We start from the raw sequence: 16647 nt of genomic DNA, 5'->3' as shown, positions 1-16647 counted from the left end.
CTAAACAAAATGGCACCTCATGTTTCAGTGTAGAAGATCCACATATTTCTACAGGGCAGTAACTATCAGAGTCAAGACATACAGCATCGAAGCACTATTGACTAATGACGAGTTTGCATATGGATTAAGTGTATGCGTATTTGTGTGTGTGCATGACGTGCATGTGTGCATGGATTTTGTATGTACCGGTATGTATGTATGTATTGTATGTGCGTGTGTCAGGACTTGTTGGAACTCCAGAAGGAGAGACAGAGTCTGGAGAAGCAACATCAGCAGGAAGTGAATAAATTCAACCAGGAGATTCAACAGGCCAGGACGCTCCACAATGCACTGCAGGCCCAGGCGGAGAAGGTAGAGAACAGTACAGTACAGTACAGTACAGTACAGTACAGTACAGTACAGTACAGTACAGTACAGTACAGTACAGTACAGTACAGTACAGTACAGTACAGTACAGTACAGTACAGTACAGTGGTTTTATTAATTTGCATCAGCATTGGCAGTGTACACATCCTCTCTGTTTCCCAGTTATTTCCTGCCTCTCCTTATCTCTCTCTCTGTCTTCTATTATTTACTCCAGAGGTCGATGAACTAATGTTACTTTCTCTCCCACGCTTCCTCCTCGACCTTGCTTTGCTGTTTTCTTTTCTTTCTCGCCTGCTGTTTCACTCTCTTGCTTTCTGTGTTTTCTTTCCCTATTCTCTCCTTCTCTTCTCTTGGTTTCTTCCCAGTGGAAGGGTTGAACAGCAAAGGTAATAACTGTGTGACGGTGTTTGACAGTGCAGAAAAACATGGTTATGGGAGGATGAAATCAACACATCACTGTTAACTTGTGTGTGACTGCTGAAGTCGGCATTCTTATGAAGGAAGGCATGAAGGCATGAGGGTGGCGTGGGGGTATTGCATGTGTGCGCGTGCGTTTGTGTGTGTCACAGAATTGTGCTGTATTGTTTTTAAGTGGTAATTATATTATATAATATATTATATATTATATATTATACAAGTTGGATCAGGATTCAAATGCAAACGTAGTAACCTACTAGTTGATACCTGCCAGGTTGACTATTTCAATGACTTCCATTTATAAACCAGACCAGCTGCTCACAGAGATTACATTCTAAACAATGGCTATTCAGTCCGCCCACAATGTCTGTGTCAATCTTAAATGGAACCAGACGTTTATTCTTTATTCTTATCTTGTTTGGTGTAATGCAGCCTTGTACACACATCAGCACAAAAAAGCCACAGATTGTGTTGAATCCAGTAGAAAACTTGGACAATCAAACTAATGTTTGCTGGCTGATGGTATGCATGCCTTTCTTGTGACCCAGTTCACAACTTGAAATAAAGATATGTTGTATTTGTGTTTTAAAATACTGTTTATGCGGGCATTGAGTAGTCCTCACACACTCTACAATTTCAAATATGGAAAGTAATCTCATAAATCCCAGAAGGACAGTGTAGTTTATAAGTCAGGTAAAATCTGTATGTTTATGTCCGTTAAAGTTATATTGGCTTATTCAGTTGCCTTGTCGTGATTATTCATGCATTACAAGCCATGAGGTAATGTGTGTATGAATGACCTTTCTATGCAAACCACCAGGGCTGGGTGATATGGACTAAATGTAACAACATGGGGGGTGGCGCAGTCGGTAGCGCTGTCTGGGTTACAAAAATTGTGGGACAAAATGTAACATTTTTTATAATATTGAAATATTGCCCAGCCCTAGGCCAGACAGAATAGGCCTGGTAAAGTGTTTGCTTAAAGCTGCTGAGTTGTTCCCAGAGTGGTAGAGGGTGCATTAGATGGATCTCATGGTACACTAGATATTGGTTTCATTTAGGGATGTCCTGATCGGATCGGGTGATCGGAAATCGGAGCCAATCACGTCATTTTCAAATGATCAGGAGAAATATATCTGAGATTTTCTTTTTTTATTTCAATAAAATAGTGTGTCTAAATAGGCTTGTCTCTAATGTAAATGTCAAAGAAAGATGTATAAACAATGATATTTTGCGAAAACTGTCATGTTTATGCTTGATGTTTGTCCTCCTGAGACACTATAGTTCCAGCAGGCAAACACTTGGGGCTCCATTTTCGTTTGTTCTTTCTAAATACGCTATTTTGGGATTTAGCAGTGGGGAAGGGGTGTTCCCCCACTAAAGTTGGTATTTCGGATACCTGTCTAAATCCCTAAAACACCACCGTTAACCATTATATTATGCATAGGTGTGGTTTGGGCGTTATTTTTCTTCTCCACCCCGCACAGAGCCAAGAACACTCATATTTTCATTGAATCACAACTCGCTCAAATATCGCTCTTTTTTTTTTTCTCAGTTCGATGTAAATTAAGAAATTAGGGCTTTCATTTGGTCTCTACGGAACGGTATGAAGCGAAAAGGATTTAGACATCGGATTAAAGTAAACCCCATTTGCTGCTATGGGGTGATGAACTGAATGAGCAAATGGAATCGCGCACGCCTGGCACAAATAACTTCTTTGACTATACAATTATATAAACACAATGGACACAAGGAACACTGGACACTCACTTCTGCTGATTATAGGAAAATTATAAAGAGATGCATTGGAGAATAAGGAGAGATGACGCAGCCGGCACTACGCGGACATCTCCATGCAGGCACGGTGCACGATGCTCTTAACCAAACTAATTTGGCATACGGTTTACGGGTGCTTTTAAAATGCACTATGCGCCTTCCCAAATGTGTGTGACCAAAATAACAATTTAGGGGAAAGCGTGCCAGCACGCCCATGACCACACCTCTAGGTGAAAATACTGGTGTCGACAAAAACAATACCACTTAAGGGACAGAGAAAGCTCCTATATTTGTAATTTCCGGGCAGCGGCTGAATTGCGGGCCGCGTTGCGGGTAAAGGCGGCGACGAAATTGGAGCCCTATGTCTCAAAGATCATGCAACAAAGACATTCACAGAGGCGTGAAATAGACCCATGATGAAAACAAAGGAATGTAACCCCGACTATGCATTATGATAATGTCCTGCAGTATGCCGATCTATCTCTGAATGATAGCCAAAGCCATGCAAATGGTGTTTTCTCTACAAGAGTTTTAATATTGCCTTCAGTTCCATAAGCTGTAGTTGCAAGATTCACTCAATCTAATTAACCATCATTATTTTTGCTATGATTCCCTGCTTTCATATGAGTTCTTCAAAAAGTAGTCTCATATTTTTTTTACCTTAGAATAATTTAAAGGCAACAGACTAGACTAGAGTGACATACATTTCTCACATGGAATAAGTGTTATCGGTAAAAATCGGTATCGGCATGTCTCAAAATGAAATGATCAGAATCGGATCGGGAGCAAAAAACGTGAACGGGACATTCACTAGTTTCATTGCTCCCTGCCACCCCTCCACCTCTCCTTCCCTGATCATTTCCTTTTGTTCTCCTGATTGCCTTAAAAACAAACATGGCTTTATTCGTTTTTTTATGACTTCTATTACTCCTGGATTGTCCCATGTTCATAATTTACACTCTAACCGCGCCCCATGTACTGAACGATATATTTCACGTCTGTCTGTCTGTCTGTCTGTCTGTCTATCTGTCTGTCTGTCTGTCTACCAGGTGTCTCTTCAGAAGCAAGCGTTGGAAAAAGAGATTGAAACTCTCAAAGAGAAACTGAAGTGGACAGAAGGAGAGCTAAAAGAAAGCCAAAAGAAAGATGCACAGACGCAAGCCAAACTGACGGTAACACACACAATTCCACTCAAATGAACTAGCCATATGTGACTGTAGGTCTAGACATGTCTGTTAATTATTCATTACCTAAGCAGTGGGCACATAATGCATTATCTGAATTTTTTAACAGCTTATGAATCTGTCCCCTTCCATATGTCACTTTGAAGATAATGAGCAAGTATTAGCTTTATGGTTAGTGTAACAGTTTTGGTCAAGAGATGCACGCACATCCACAAATTCTAACGGGTGCAGGATCCAAAAAAATAACTAAGAAAGGAGAGAGGAGTGGTGTGTGGATCTCCTCTCTCCTTTTTTAGTGTAACAGTTTTAACATACTGTAATTCTAGTGTTTATAGAGTTGATAACGATATACAGTAAATGATACAGCCAACATTATTACAGAAGATGTAAGCTGATAAAACAGTAGTGGGACCAATCATACATTTATTTATCCTATAGCCACGCCCTGGAAGACATTCTTTTGTCAAATTCGGTCGGCTTCGGGCCGCCTGCTGGCCTAGTGGTCCAGGTGCATGCCACATATAGGCTTTGGCCCGACAGCGCATTGCGTGTTCGAGTCCCGTTCATGACGACCTTTGCTGTCAGTCTTCACTTGATAATATCAATAAAGGCAGAAAAGCCAAAAACAAATCTTAAAAAAACTGTCTGCTTCTAGTGGACTTTTATTGTTTTTTTAATTTTAATTTTGAGAACCCTCTTCATGCATAGTAGTGACATGCATGCACCAAACATAAGACGAAGATCTTTCTTTACCAAGCATTTGATTGCAGTGATGTTCGAGGATCGTTGTAGCATTGTCATAATTTATGTACTACACACGAAGGAGATTTCATTACCAGTCCGCCTATCCTGGCACTTAATTATTTATCATTTCAACTGTTGTTTTGTCCTTAACCATTCTGTCCGGGAACCCATTTTGGTGTTAGCACTATGTTATGCTTTAGCTATTGAAAAATAGCAGATCTACAAGCTCATATCGCGCCACCGAGTGGCGCGCTACGAGCTTGTAGGTCTGCTATTTTTGAAAAATTCGAAGAACGACTGACATTTTTAGAATCTGATCTCAGGTCAGAATGGGTTCATCAGACCAGTGTGTGTCCCGTGGAAACCTCGTATGAATCTGATCTCAGGTCAGAATGGGTTAACTTCAGTTTTGACTGAATTTCCTTCACCACTTCCTGGTGTGTTAGGAGGCAGTGCGGGAGGCGGAGGGCGCGGCAGCGAGCCTGGAGCAGAGCAAGAGGAGAGAGAGAGCTCTGGAGGAGGAGGGGCGCAGGCTGGCAGAGGAGCGGGCCGACGCCCTGCACCGCCTCAAAGAACTGCAAGGTGACAATGAGGAAAGAGATGGACGGGTGTGGTCCGAGCGCCATGTGTGATTAATTATTGATTTGTTGGCCATAATAAAGCCAGGGTGATTGCATTACACATGGCCTTTTTCTTTTTATATTCATGTCCTCTCGTTCACAATGCAGCCTCAGTCAAATGCTGACCCCTGCTGGTCAATTGCTTAACATCTGCAGACTTGGAGCAGGCAGTATCAAAGCCTGGGACTCCCTCTTTCATTGGTGTTTCGCCATTGATTGTGTCTAAACCCTAACATTTAACTTCAGTAAAACTATGCAGAAACCTAAGCTCACAAACACTATGCCTAACCCTAACAGAAATTATGCCTAAACCTAACCTCAAAACCCCAGAGGCCCAGGCTGGGAATATTTAAAAATTAATAATCTAAACTGACTATCAATGAAAGTGTTTATTTAATTTTATTTAGCGTTGCGTATTAATGTTAGATAGTTTGATCAATTAAAATATAAATATAGTGAAAATGGAAAACAAGACGGGCACGCCCTTTGAAGACAGGCACGCCCTTGTGCATCTCGTGGACAACCGTGTTGTTCAAGATGGCAAACCGTGGTGGACAGGATAGGTTTTCATTGGTTTCAAAGTTGAATGTTTTCCCCCATCCCTGCACTCTAGCTGTTCCATGATATTCAATATTGAATGTTTGAAAACAAAGTTTGTCATAAGACTCAATAAGACTTTGTATTGTATTATCCCTTTCAATTCCAGAGCAGAAGGCAGCCACCCCGTTGCCCCCTGTCCAGTTTACCTCCATTGGACCGAGCTACCCCTCTCAGCCCTACACCCCAAACCACCCACCCCGACCCCTGGCTTCCACCAAGCAGCGTCCCGCTAGCAGCACCTCCCGAGACGAGCGGGCTGGAGGGGTGGAGGAGGTGGAGGAGCAGGTTTCAACAAAGTATCCCAGTGACCGAGAGCCTGGGGAAGGAATCGACTCAGAGCACGTCACCGCCTTCAACTCCCAAGGCTCTGAAAGGTTTCAGAGTCGAGAAGGGAGAGGGAACGCTAGGGAGGAAGACGGTGATGAGGAGAGGAAGAGTGCCAACAAGGAAGGTGACACAATGCGGTGCGACGGCTCCGGGACTGAGACACTCTCCAAACTCGACGTTGTTGCTCCAAACACCCCCGCTGCTTCCTCTTTGGACTGTGATCATGAATCTCAACCAATGCTCTCCCCGGTACGGTCAACCACTCTCAGACCCAACGAACACGCCTTGACAGCTGAAGCCGACCTGCGGACGGAGAACGCCTCACTACGTTCAGAGCTCTGTGACGCTCGTGAAGAGCTCCAGAAACGCCTGGAGGACCTGGAGAGCCAGCGCCGGGCAGAGACCGAAGCCAGGACGCGACTTAAACAGCTCAGCCGCAAACACGCCAGCCAAGCCGGGGAGAAAGAGGAGCAGGAGAAGCAGAGGAAGGCAGAGCAGGAGTGTATGAGGGCAGAGACGGAAAGCTTAAGCAGGGCTCTGGCTGCTCTGGAGTCAGAAGTGAAGAGGGAGAGGGAGGCGCAAGAGACGATGAAGAGAGGGGAGTTCGACGAGGCGAAGGAGAGAGCTCTGGAAGACAGGGAGAGTGAAATGATGGATCTGAATGTTCAGCTCAAGAAGCAGCTGGCCGAGGTGAAGGCCCAGCTGGCTTTAGAACGGGATGAGAGGGAGAGGGAGGAAGAGGAGAGGAAGAGGATGATGATGACGGCGGGCAGGGAGGGAAAGCTGGACTTGAGCCTCAAGCTTGCGGAGCTGGAAGCCGAGTTGGAGGAGCTGAAGAGTCGTGGCAAGAAAGAGCTGCCGGATGAAAAGAAGCTTCCAGAAGCCAACAGCCCTCTGACATATCTGTGTCTCCACAGCGACGAGTTTAACTCCAATGTCGTCAGCCTCGATGACAAGCTCCTCCCCTCCCCAGAGCAGCACCGCCTCTTCTGCGAGTCCGCCAATCGGCGCAATGCAGACTTTTCCTGGGTGACAGATCTCATCCAGGGCGACTCGAGAACTGAGGAGCAAACTGTGCTGGAAGACGCCACTGTAAGAAAGCATGGTACCCCAGACCAGGAGGAGGTTCCCACGGGCCTCAAGACGCCTGAGTCTGCTTCTTGTGACCTGGCCAAGGAGGTAGAGTGTCTGCGCGAAGAGAAGATCAGAGAGGTTGTGCGGGCCAAGCAGTGCCAGGCCAAGTTGGAGGCCATGCAGAGCCAGGTAGATGACATGGGATGAGATTTAATTAGTTTCTTCAAACTATAATGTACACAATATACAAGATTATGTGATTGATAATTTATTGAATATCATGCAACAGATTGTTCTGGTGCTTCATTGGGATTGGCTGGGCAATGTTTGAAGACTTGGTAAAATGTTCTATAAACATTAAACACACACCTACAGTAGCATAACATCAGTATCACTGTAGCAAACGAATTGTTTTAAAATGTGCCGAATAGTGCCCTAAATGTTCTAATATCACTGTAAACCACAGCCTCTTGGAGCTTATTAAGTGGAGCCTTGGTAACAAACATGGCCCTGTTTGTAGCATGAGGCAGCTTGATGTAGATGGTTAGCCCTGGACATGATGCTAGGATAGTATGTCGCAGGGACTTACCCCTATCCAACCTTTGATGCGGAGTGCCAAGCAGGGAGGCAGAGTGTACTGTTTTTATAGTTTTGGCTTGATATGACTCGGTGGGCTATTGAACCACAACCTCCCAGTCTCAGGACAGACAGTGGACACTATAACCACAAGGCCACTGAACTACGGCAGTGCATTTGGCAGAGAGGCAATTTCTATTAGAAAACATTTATTGAAGTCTTCCAGTTCTTTTCTTTCTCACTGCCCCCCTCTCCCCATATCTCTCCCCGTATCCCCACTGCACCCCCTCAACAGGTGACATGTCAGACACAGCAGCTAACCATGGCCTTCGACAGGCAGAGTCGGCACATCACGGACCTGCTGGCAGAGCTGCAGGAGAAGGAGGGCGCCCTCCACAGCCAAGAAGAGGAACTACTGCGCTGCCGGCAGGAGATGGCAACACTCAGGGCACAGAGAGAAGACGAGGAGAGGACGGGAACAAAAGAGGGAGAGAGAATGACAGCAGAAGGCTGTGGGGAGAAGAAGCATGAGAAGGAAGTCACCAGATTTAACCACTCGGAGGAGTTGACAAACGTCCCCCGTGACGCGTTATCCACTAGCAGGGGCCGGGCTTATTCAGATCTGAAGAAGACCAGAAGTCCAGGAAAGGATGTTGCTTCCTGTCCAGTCAAGGAAATGGTGCACTCCACCAATTTGTTGAGTGATGTCATCACGAAGAGAGAAAGACGTGCAGGAGATGAGGAGAGTGAGATTGCGGCTGAAGAAGTGTCGAGAAGCATTTCTCAGCCTCGAGTCCTACAGCAGCAGGTAGGGTTCAGTTGAGAGACGCAGAGTAACAATTTTTAAAAGATGTTTTGAACGGTTCACAAAGTCTGTGTCATTTTAGATTTTTGCCTTGACTATTCAAAAAGAGCAGGTATACAAGCTCACTGCGTAACTCACTTCGTGCTTTTGTGGAAAAATCTTGAAAACTACTGGTTTAGAGGGTTTGAATAATTGGCCTCAGGTCTTCAATGGGTTAATAATGGATTTTCCTTATTTATATAATCGTAATGTACAGTATTTCATACTATTACATATACATCTACTACTATATGTATTTTATTTAATTTAATTTAATTTAATTTACTATATGTATTTCATACTGTACATATAGTACCCTTAATAAATGCTAATCATTCATTAGTATAATGTGTAATTTCCCTCATGTCCAGATGGAGGCACTGCAGACAGAGCTACAGGTTCTCTCTGAGGAGAACCAGAGGCAGGCTGAGGAGTTGGCTATGTGGAGGCTAACCTCCCAGCCTGTTCCAAGCCTTGACCAGACGCTCAGTCAGCCACACATCCTGGACCAAACCTCTGCTCTCAGGCAGACTTTGGTCCAGTCAACCCAGCAGCAGCCGCAGACTCGGAGAGAGATCCAGGCTCTTGTTCCAGCCGCTCATGCCCAGGATGAAGCTCCTGTGCTTGGTCCTAAATACCCGGCTGCCCCTGGTGTCCCCCAGAGGCTCAGCACTGTGACGCTAATCAGAGAGGATGAGCTCCTCTTGTCCTGCTCGTCTAACAGAATGCAGGGCCGCACCCTGGGTTCCAGGTAACACGCATGCCCTACATACTTTTACTTGCTTATGGCCACGGATTGATAAATCGATTTGCATTGGCACTCAACCTAAAGCATAATGCATGTTCTTACCAGAGTTAGTGTACTGATATGTATTTCTCTCCTTTTTGAATAAATAATGTTCTTGTTCCACCAACAGACTACAGCACAGTAACTATCCTGAAACAAAGACTGTTGTCCAGCATAAAAGGAAGACCTCAGCACCTCAGGACTTCATGCAGGAGCCTGTCATGGATGATCATGGGGTGACTCATTATTATTGACTCCTCTGTTTTATTGTCATTACTTTTATATTTATGATATATAATTTATATAAATAAGGATAAATATTCTAAATTCTAAACATTCTATTATATTTAGAACATTTAAGATGTATTTGTCAATGGTAAACAAAAGAAGAAAAGATATATGCAAATGTCACATCACTTTTACAGCATTGAAAACACTAGTTGCCAGAATTCTATGAAAGGTTCCGTCACATGTTGAGGATAATGAATGACGATCTCTGTATTAGTATTAGTATTCTACCAATACACATTATTTCTCTGAATAACTGGATTAAATGTGGCCTTAAATCATTCTCTTTCTCCAGGATTCTGAGAAAGAAAACATGAATGTAAAACACTCACCGACCAAAGAGCGACAATGCAAGGAGAAAGCTGAAGTCATCCAAAAAACTTCCAACAACAGCAGACAGCAGCACGTCGCCAAAGACACCCATGTAACCTTGGAGATCCACAAACAGGCCCCAGAGACCCGAGTGAACGCGTCCAGGACCCTCGTTACCAGTCACTTGAGCCAGGAGGACTCCGAGAGTGAGAGTCTCGGCAAGATGAAGAGCGTCTGCACACAGACGGAACACGAGATGAATCCCACTAGCGTCTCTGCAGTGTCAGAACTCCAGCATGCATACACGCAGACCGAAGGAGAGGAGATAGAGGAGGTTGAGGAGTCAACAGCATCTCCGCCCATCTCTCCCATCCCAGTGCCCATGGGGTTTGGAGACAAGATGCTGTTTGCTGGCTCCTTCCCCATCCCGGCTGACCCCGCCCGTCTGGCAGAACGCATCCGCCGCAACCGCTGCCAGCTGTCGGCTGCCTTTGACGACACAGAGTACGAACCCTATGGCCTGCCCGAGGTTGTTATGAAAGGTGTGTTTGGCAGTCCTTTGTTGGTAAAGATTGGTGAATGATTTTGGTAGTTAAAAATCTGGGGTGAATAAAGTTGGCCAAAAACAGTGAGGAGGTCGAAGGTTTGTAATTCTAATAAATTATGACACAGTATGACTATACTGAATATTATAAACTTAAAGGTTCATGTTTTAGGTTGATATTATTGTTATTAGAGTCAATTTGTCACCCCCCCTTCACATTCAGTAGATCCTGTGATCTTTTGTGGCCAGATGTAATTTCTTGGTCTAGTAGGACTATCGTAAGTAATAAAAAAGAAATCGCTATAAAATGTTGTAATTCTTTTCTTTTTGGTCAAAACTAGCTAGAATCGCTAAAATGAAAAAGCAAATGAAAAAAAAGAAACGTGGTTAAAAAAATAAATATATAAAGTTGTCCTTTTATCATCTTTTAACGTAGGTTACAACTACAGCAAGTTGTGGTTTGGTTGCCAGTCAGTCAGTATAACATACTGGAATCTTAATGGGGACATCACCTCTATGGTTTTATCCCCACATTATTTCTTAATTCATCCTCTGTATACTTCATGTACTTTGTTGCACTGTCTCTTATTTATTTCAATTTGTTTGTCTCTTGCACTTCCTCCATTCTCTTCTCTCAATATATCCATCCTTTCTTGACCCGTATTTTCGTTTCTCACTTTCTCTTGGGTAGGTTTCGCAGACATCCCCAGTGGGGCCTCCTGTCCCTACATTGTGAGAAGGGGTTTGTTGGGGACAGCTGCTGTACCGCTCCCTCAGAAGGAACAACTCCAGTGTGAAGAGACTGATTAGACCTCAGGTCCACCAAATCCAGGTACACTAGATCCGTGTTATATTTCATGTTCTCTTCATACCACTGAAAACGGTCACCAAGTTAGTTCAATCAGCAGATAACTCCCATTTTTTTGCTCATCAAAATGAAATGTATAACAGAATATTTATTTGGATTCATGCTAATTTGGTGAGGGAGAATATGATTCGTTTTAGCTGCACCTCTTCAACAATTGTTTCGGAAAATACTATAATACAATTAACAGTGTCCAAAGGCTTTTATAGTAGACTCTCAATGAATGTCTATTTATATAACATAAGTTATCTGAGGTGGCATGGGGGTAAAACATTCACATACAGAGATTCCCAGCAGCTGTGCCTATGGCTTGGCAGGGCACTTCAATGAACATGCTTGCCAGTGTTTGTGGATGGGAAGTTGGCGAGGAACCATGTCCTTGGCTCCACAGCAGTACCCGCTGCTGGTTGGACGGTGCACTTTCTAAGTGTTCCAGAAGGTGGGGAGGCCTGGCGGACCTCCCTGCGTTACACTGTCTTGCTGAAACCTCTTTCTGTCTTGTGAAAAGAAGCAGCTGGTGACCCGATGGCCAAATTTCAATACCCCCAAAATCTTGGCCACTCGCTCACTCACACTCGGTCCCTCCAGCATGGTGCTGTTGCAGTGAAATTGGTGACCTGCTGAAATATGTGACAATTGTGTAGACAATCACATAATGTAAATTGTTGCAGTTTGTTTATTAGCAGAGTTCAACATAGAGGTTTTTAGGCCACGTATTTAAAGGCCTCCATGTAAGTTGTGTGAAGTCCACAAGATGGTATTAGAATGTGGTGTAAGTGTATCAGAGGAGTCTTGTGGTTGTCTACTCCAGGGGTTCTCAACCTGGGGGTCGCCAAATTATTTTTACTAGTCCTTACCCGTTCTGAATATATGAAAAGCAAATGTATATATAGTAAATATATATATATATATATATAATATTAGTGGTCCATGCCATGAAAATGATGTTTGACAGTCAGCAATATTGTTGCTTATTCTAGATGTTTTTTCGGATTGTGTGACTTTATCTGGCCTGTTAACATTTTCATAGACCTGGTTGCTTGTTTCCCTCTCAGTCAATGTGGCAACCCTGGTGTTGCTAATGTAGCACACAACAGCTAGTAGCAGTAGTAGTAGTAGCTATGTAGCAGCCTTCTAGCTTCATGTTTAAAAGTATTTTGCGCAATTTATGTCCCCGAATGTATGGATATGGACTTATGGCTCCATCGCTGCCTCTTTCTTTAGTGGAATTAGAAATTTAACGTGTTGCTCAGTGTTTACTGTTTAGCGTCCGCGCGCGCACACACACACACACACACACACCGCCTCCTGGCCTGAGGGGGTTGGAGTGATGTAAAAACAATATTTGAGCAGTGAAATACATCGGTAAAATCGGTAAAATGTAGCCTAGCTGGATTGTGGGAGCGTGCAGGTTTTTTTTGCCATGGATAGATGTGTGCTAATAGTGTGGCTCGGTCGGAGATAGACGACATAGATGACAGACGGATAAACGGGGGGGGGGTAAACGGCTGTGCTGGCTGTTAGGAGACACACACACACGCGGCGCCAAATTGTATAGGGCACATTTTGTTGTGTTGCAGCGGTAGCTAGAGGAAGCATGCCAGTGCGGTAACGGTGATAACGGTGGCCTGTGATGCAGGTGTCGCTAAGGGACGGAGGTGCGAGGTTAATTCACTAATAAATTGATTATTAATCATTAATGTGTCAAATGGGGAAAAAGGGCTCCGTTACGCCCTCCATATAATTATGGTCCATGCCTGTGTGAAAAGTGGGAGTGATTCGTGCAGTGAATGATGAGATAACGCGCAGTCAGTGACATTCATTCAGACAGACAGACAGACATTTGCTGAATTATTATTTAGATATATTTTTTGCAACTGAATGGCTACACCAGTTGCAAAAAAAAGTCTTAAACGTTTTCCAGGCCAAGGACCCCCTAGCTGAGAGAGAGATGAAGCATGCCAGGCCCATCCACTACATATTGTATACAGTACAATTATTGTTTTGCAGGTTTTTCCTAGATTTCATAGATGGCGTCATATACTGTTTGAGTGCACTTCGATGTTGGATTCATGTTAATGTGTATGGTGTTTTCTGACTTTAACAATCAATACTTTGTAATAGTAAACATGACCTTTTACTCTGTACTTGGTCTGCTCTTTTGTCACACCAAACCTCTTTCCCGAGAATAGCCGATCTACAAGCTCACACCTTGCGATGTGTTCTGAGCTTGTAGATCTTATATCTGTGGTTAAAGTTCTCAGAATAGGGATGCTAGGGTTCAAGTGGTTAATGTAAAAATAATAAAGTAATAAAGTTGATGGCCCCCCTTTAGTAACACTGAGGACCCCCTGTTGAAGACCCCTGGTCTACACCCTCACCAGCACAGTGGCCATGTGTTTAGAGTGTCTGCCCTGAGAATGGGAGGTCGGGGTTCGATCTCTGACCGGGTCATACCAAACACTGAAAAATGGGACCCAGTGGCCCTTTCTGAAACCAGTCCCTTGACATGAAGTGCTCTCCGGAGGTTCCCTCGTCAAGAAGTGCCCCTCCAGCTGAATCAAGTTCCCTTGATTAGGGTGCTGGGTATAAAAAACTGTTTGGAAATACACAAATACACACTATTTGTTGCCATGGTTACCATCATGCAATTGTGTTACCTTATTTTGTTTGTACAGTTATATTGCATTGCATGGTGTATGTTTGTGTGACATGTGGATTTCATTAATATGGAAAAATGAAATGCAGTGTGACTGTCAAAAATATATATGACATCCATGGTGTTTATAAATCATTGTTAAAAGTTGTTTTGCTTGTGTGGTTGTGAACATCAGTTAGAGCGTTGTCTATTCTGCATCAGATGAAGATTGTTTAGGAGGAGTTTATTTATCATTTATTTGTGGTGGTACTTACATTTGTAGGTCGCGGTTTCCATATGGACAGAGAGCAGGGCTGCACAAGGCAATCGAGTCTAGATCGGCACAGACTCACTCTTGAGGGCTTTATAAGCCACTTCCACCCAAGGCTGCTTGGTTTCGGACGACACTTAATATGGCGCAGCCTCGCGTGAACGCGCATATCGAGGGCAAGTGTGTAGGGCGAGTGGCGAGGAGCTGGTTTCAGAAAGGGGGCTTGCCTCCCTGCATCAAGGGTTGGATTGTGGATAAGTCCCTGCGACATACTGTACTAGGCTACTAGCGTCATGTCGAGGGGATGTACTTGTACATCAAGCTACAGAAACAGGAGATAGGCTCCTGCCCTATGTGGGCCTCATGGCTCGGCAAGGCTTACTTACTACACCCTCCACAGGCAGGGCAACAATGGGGGGTGGGGGTTTGACAGGGACCACAATGGTGGGTGGGGACATGGACCTCAGGGTTACACATGGAATGCCTTCATGTACAGTATGATTTGTGCTGGTTCCCAACCTGGAATGCCTTCATGTTCAATATGATTTGTGCTGGTTCCCAACAGATCCAGAGATCAATCAGATCCGACTCTGGTACGTCACCAAAGGCACACGTTAAGTCACCAGCAACACTTTAAGATGCACTACACTGCCTAAACCTCTGCATCCGCTGCACTGATCCAGGAACTGTGGTGTGTCTCATGTAATCTGGCCAGCAAGACCAACTTTGGATAGTTGTGTCTGCACTGTTCCAGCTGCATGAAACGCCTCAAAGGGAAACTAGAAGAACTAATAATTGTGTTGAGTTTGTCTTCTGATAGCCATTGGCAGATTGAGTTGTTATTTTGAATGCAATGACTTGACACCAACTCATAGGTAGAGCTTAGATGTTTTGTGATATACCCGTATGTATAAGCTGATCCCAAATCCACATTTTCAAATGGGTTTAATTTTAGTTTTTCTGTTTTTTTTTAGAGCCTATATCCCACAGATTTAGCCCATCGGTCTAGTTTTGCTATACTGAACTAAGTGGCTTAATTTTATGCTTTTGTTTAAATCAACCTGTTGCCAAGAAAATGAAATTGTTTTGTTGAGACTCATTATTTATGAACGCTTGAATGTGTGTGTGTGTGTGCAGAGCACGTCGTTTACAATAATTTGTAGTGTATTTTGTTTGTGTAGGGGCAGTGGATATGTGATGTCTTTGAACACGTATGTTATCGCTCTTACTGTTTCATGTGGGGAGAGAGGTACTGTAGACTAGCTAGAGACAGGGAAAGCATGCGTGTATGACTCAATCCAACGTCCCTTGGTTTCCGCTCCATGTATGGTGATCCATTCTGCCTTCTCTATGTTTCCCTCTTTCTCTCTCTATCCTCTCCTCCTTTGCTGTTCTCTCACTCTTGACACTCACAAGTACACACGACTTGGCTTTGCTCTGAATTGAATGACAACTAAATGTGTGAAGCTTTATTTTTGAATAGAGTATAGCTTTTTCATCTGTCTTTTGGACCAGATATAATATGTTTGAGTGATGTAATTATTATTATAATTTTAGTTTAGTTCAGACAAGTTTGGCCAACATGCAGTGATTTGTAGATCAGTGTTGAATTGAAGTACATGCACTTTTGTGTGCAGACTAAGTGTACTAATAATAATAAAACTGATTGTCACGTTTCTCTTGGCAGCCGACACATTTTGAGCTATATATATATTTACAATTACATCTTTGCACTGCCATACTATTGGAACAGAGCAGCATCTTTGAAAGTATCAAAGTTAAATGTTATATGATAGTTTATAAAGTTTGTTGTTTACTGACTATAGGTTGGGATATCATTTGAAGTAATGGGGACAGTCATTACAGTCACTGATTTGATATGATGTCGTTGGCATTCGTCATGTTGACCTGGACCAACCCCCCACTTCTCCCATTAATTGCCTTCATGGGATTTGTAGTCCATCAGCGTGACTCGTCACACCACTGTGAATATCTTCCCATGTTTAAAACTTGTTTATGTGAATGTAGCTTCATGTTGGCAGAATAAAATGATTAGCTCGGAATTTGACTGTCGTCTTTTTAAAAGTTTTGTCCGTTTTACTTTTTTTGTTACAAAGAGTTTTAGATATTCTCCATTTCATGTATTATATTTTCAACTGTTTCAGGCAGCTGATGACACAAGCACAATTTAACTACTGACTGACAATGAAAGCTAAATGATGATCAAGGTATTGTATTATAATAATAATTTATGATTATGTTGGATTAATCAGAAGATTATCATTTCCATATATTTATTTTCTAACATCCTCTCCCTTTCTCTCTCCATCAAACATGTAATTGGGAAGATGTCACATGTTTAAGATTAGCTGTCATGGAATTGAGAAAGGAGTAGAGGACTTAACTCTCCCAGC

At 43.4% G+C, this 16647-nt stretch overlaps 1 protein-coding gene across 5 annotated transcripts in view; it reads left to right on the top strand.

Moving 5' to 3' along the window:
* The window catches only part of LOC308323033 (uncharacterized protein), a 75507-nt gene extending 58902 nt beyond the window's left edge, over positions 1-16605 (top strand). For 3 of the 5 annotated variants that reach the window (XM_080774622.1, XM_080774623.1, XM_080774621.1), the window contains exons 9-18: positions 223-351; positions 3609-3731; positions 4934-5069; positions 5814-7297; positions 7980-8492; positions 8900-9279; positions 9446-9551; positions 9899-10457; positions 11151-11291; positions 14799-16296. In XM_080774622.1, the coding sequence (XP_080630748.1) occupies positions 223-351; positions 3609-3731; positions 4934-5069; positions 5814-7297; positions 7980-8492; positions 8900-9279; positions 9446-9551; positions 9899-10457; positions 11151-11269 (3549 nt within the window). In that variant the 3' untranslated portion in view covers positions 11270-11291; positions 14799-16296. Of the gene's footprint in view, positions 1-222; positions 352-3608; positions 3732-4933; positions 5070-5813; positions 7298-7979; positions 8493-8899; positions 9280-9445; positions 9552-9898; positions 10458-11150; positions 11292-14798; positions 16297-16398; positions 16462-16581 lie in introns of those variants that run through there. The other 2 variants (XR_013964793.1, XM_080774624.1) reach the window with 2 other exon arrangements.
* Positions 16606-16647: the final 42 nt, after the last annotated feature.

Source organism: Protomyctophum bolini (genome assembly GCF_963924005.1).
Source record: "Protomyctophum bolini genome assembly, chromosome: 10".
In the NCBI taxonomy this organism is placed as follows: Eukaryota; Metazoa; Chordata; class Actinopteri; order Myctophiformes; family Myctophidae; genus Protomyctophum; species Protomyctophum bolini.
The sequence above is the reverse complement of the archived record's forward strand: the minus strand, read 5'-3'. Positions and strand labels throughout refer to the sequence as shown.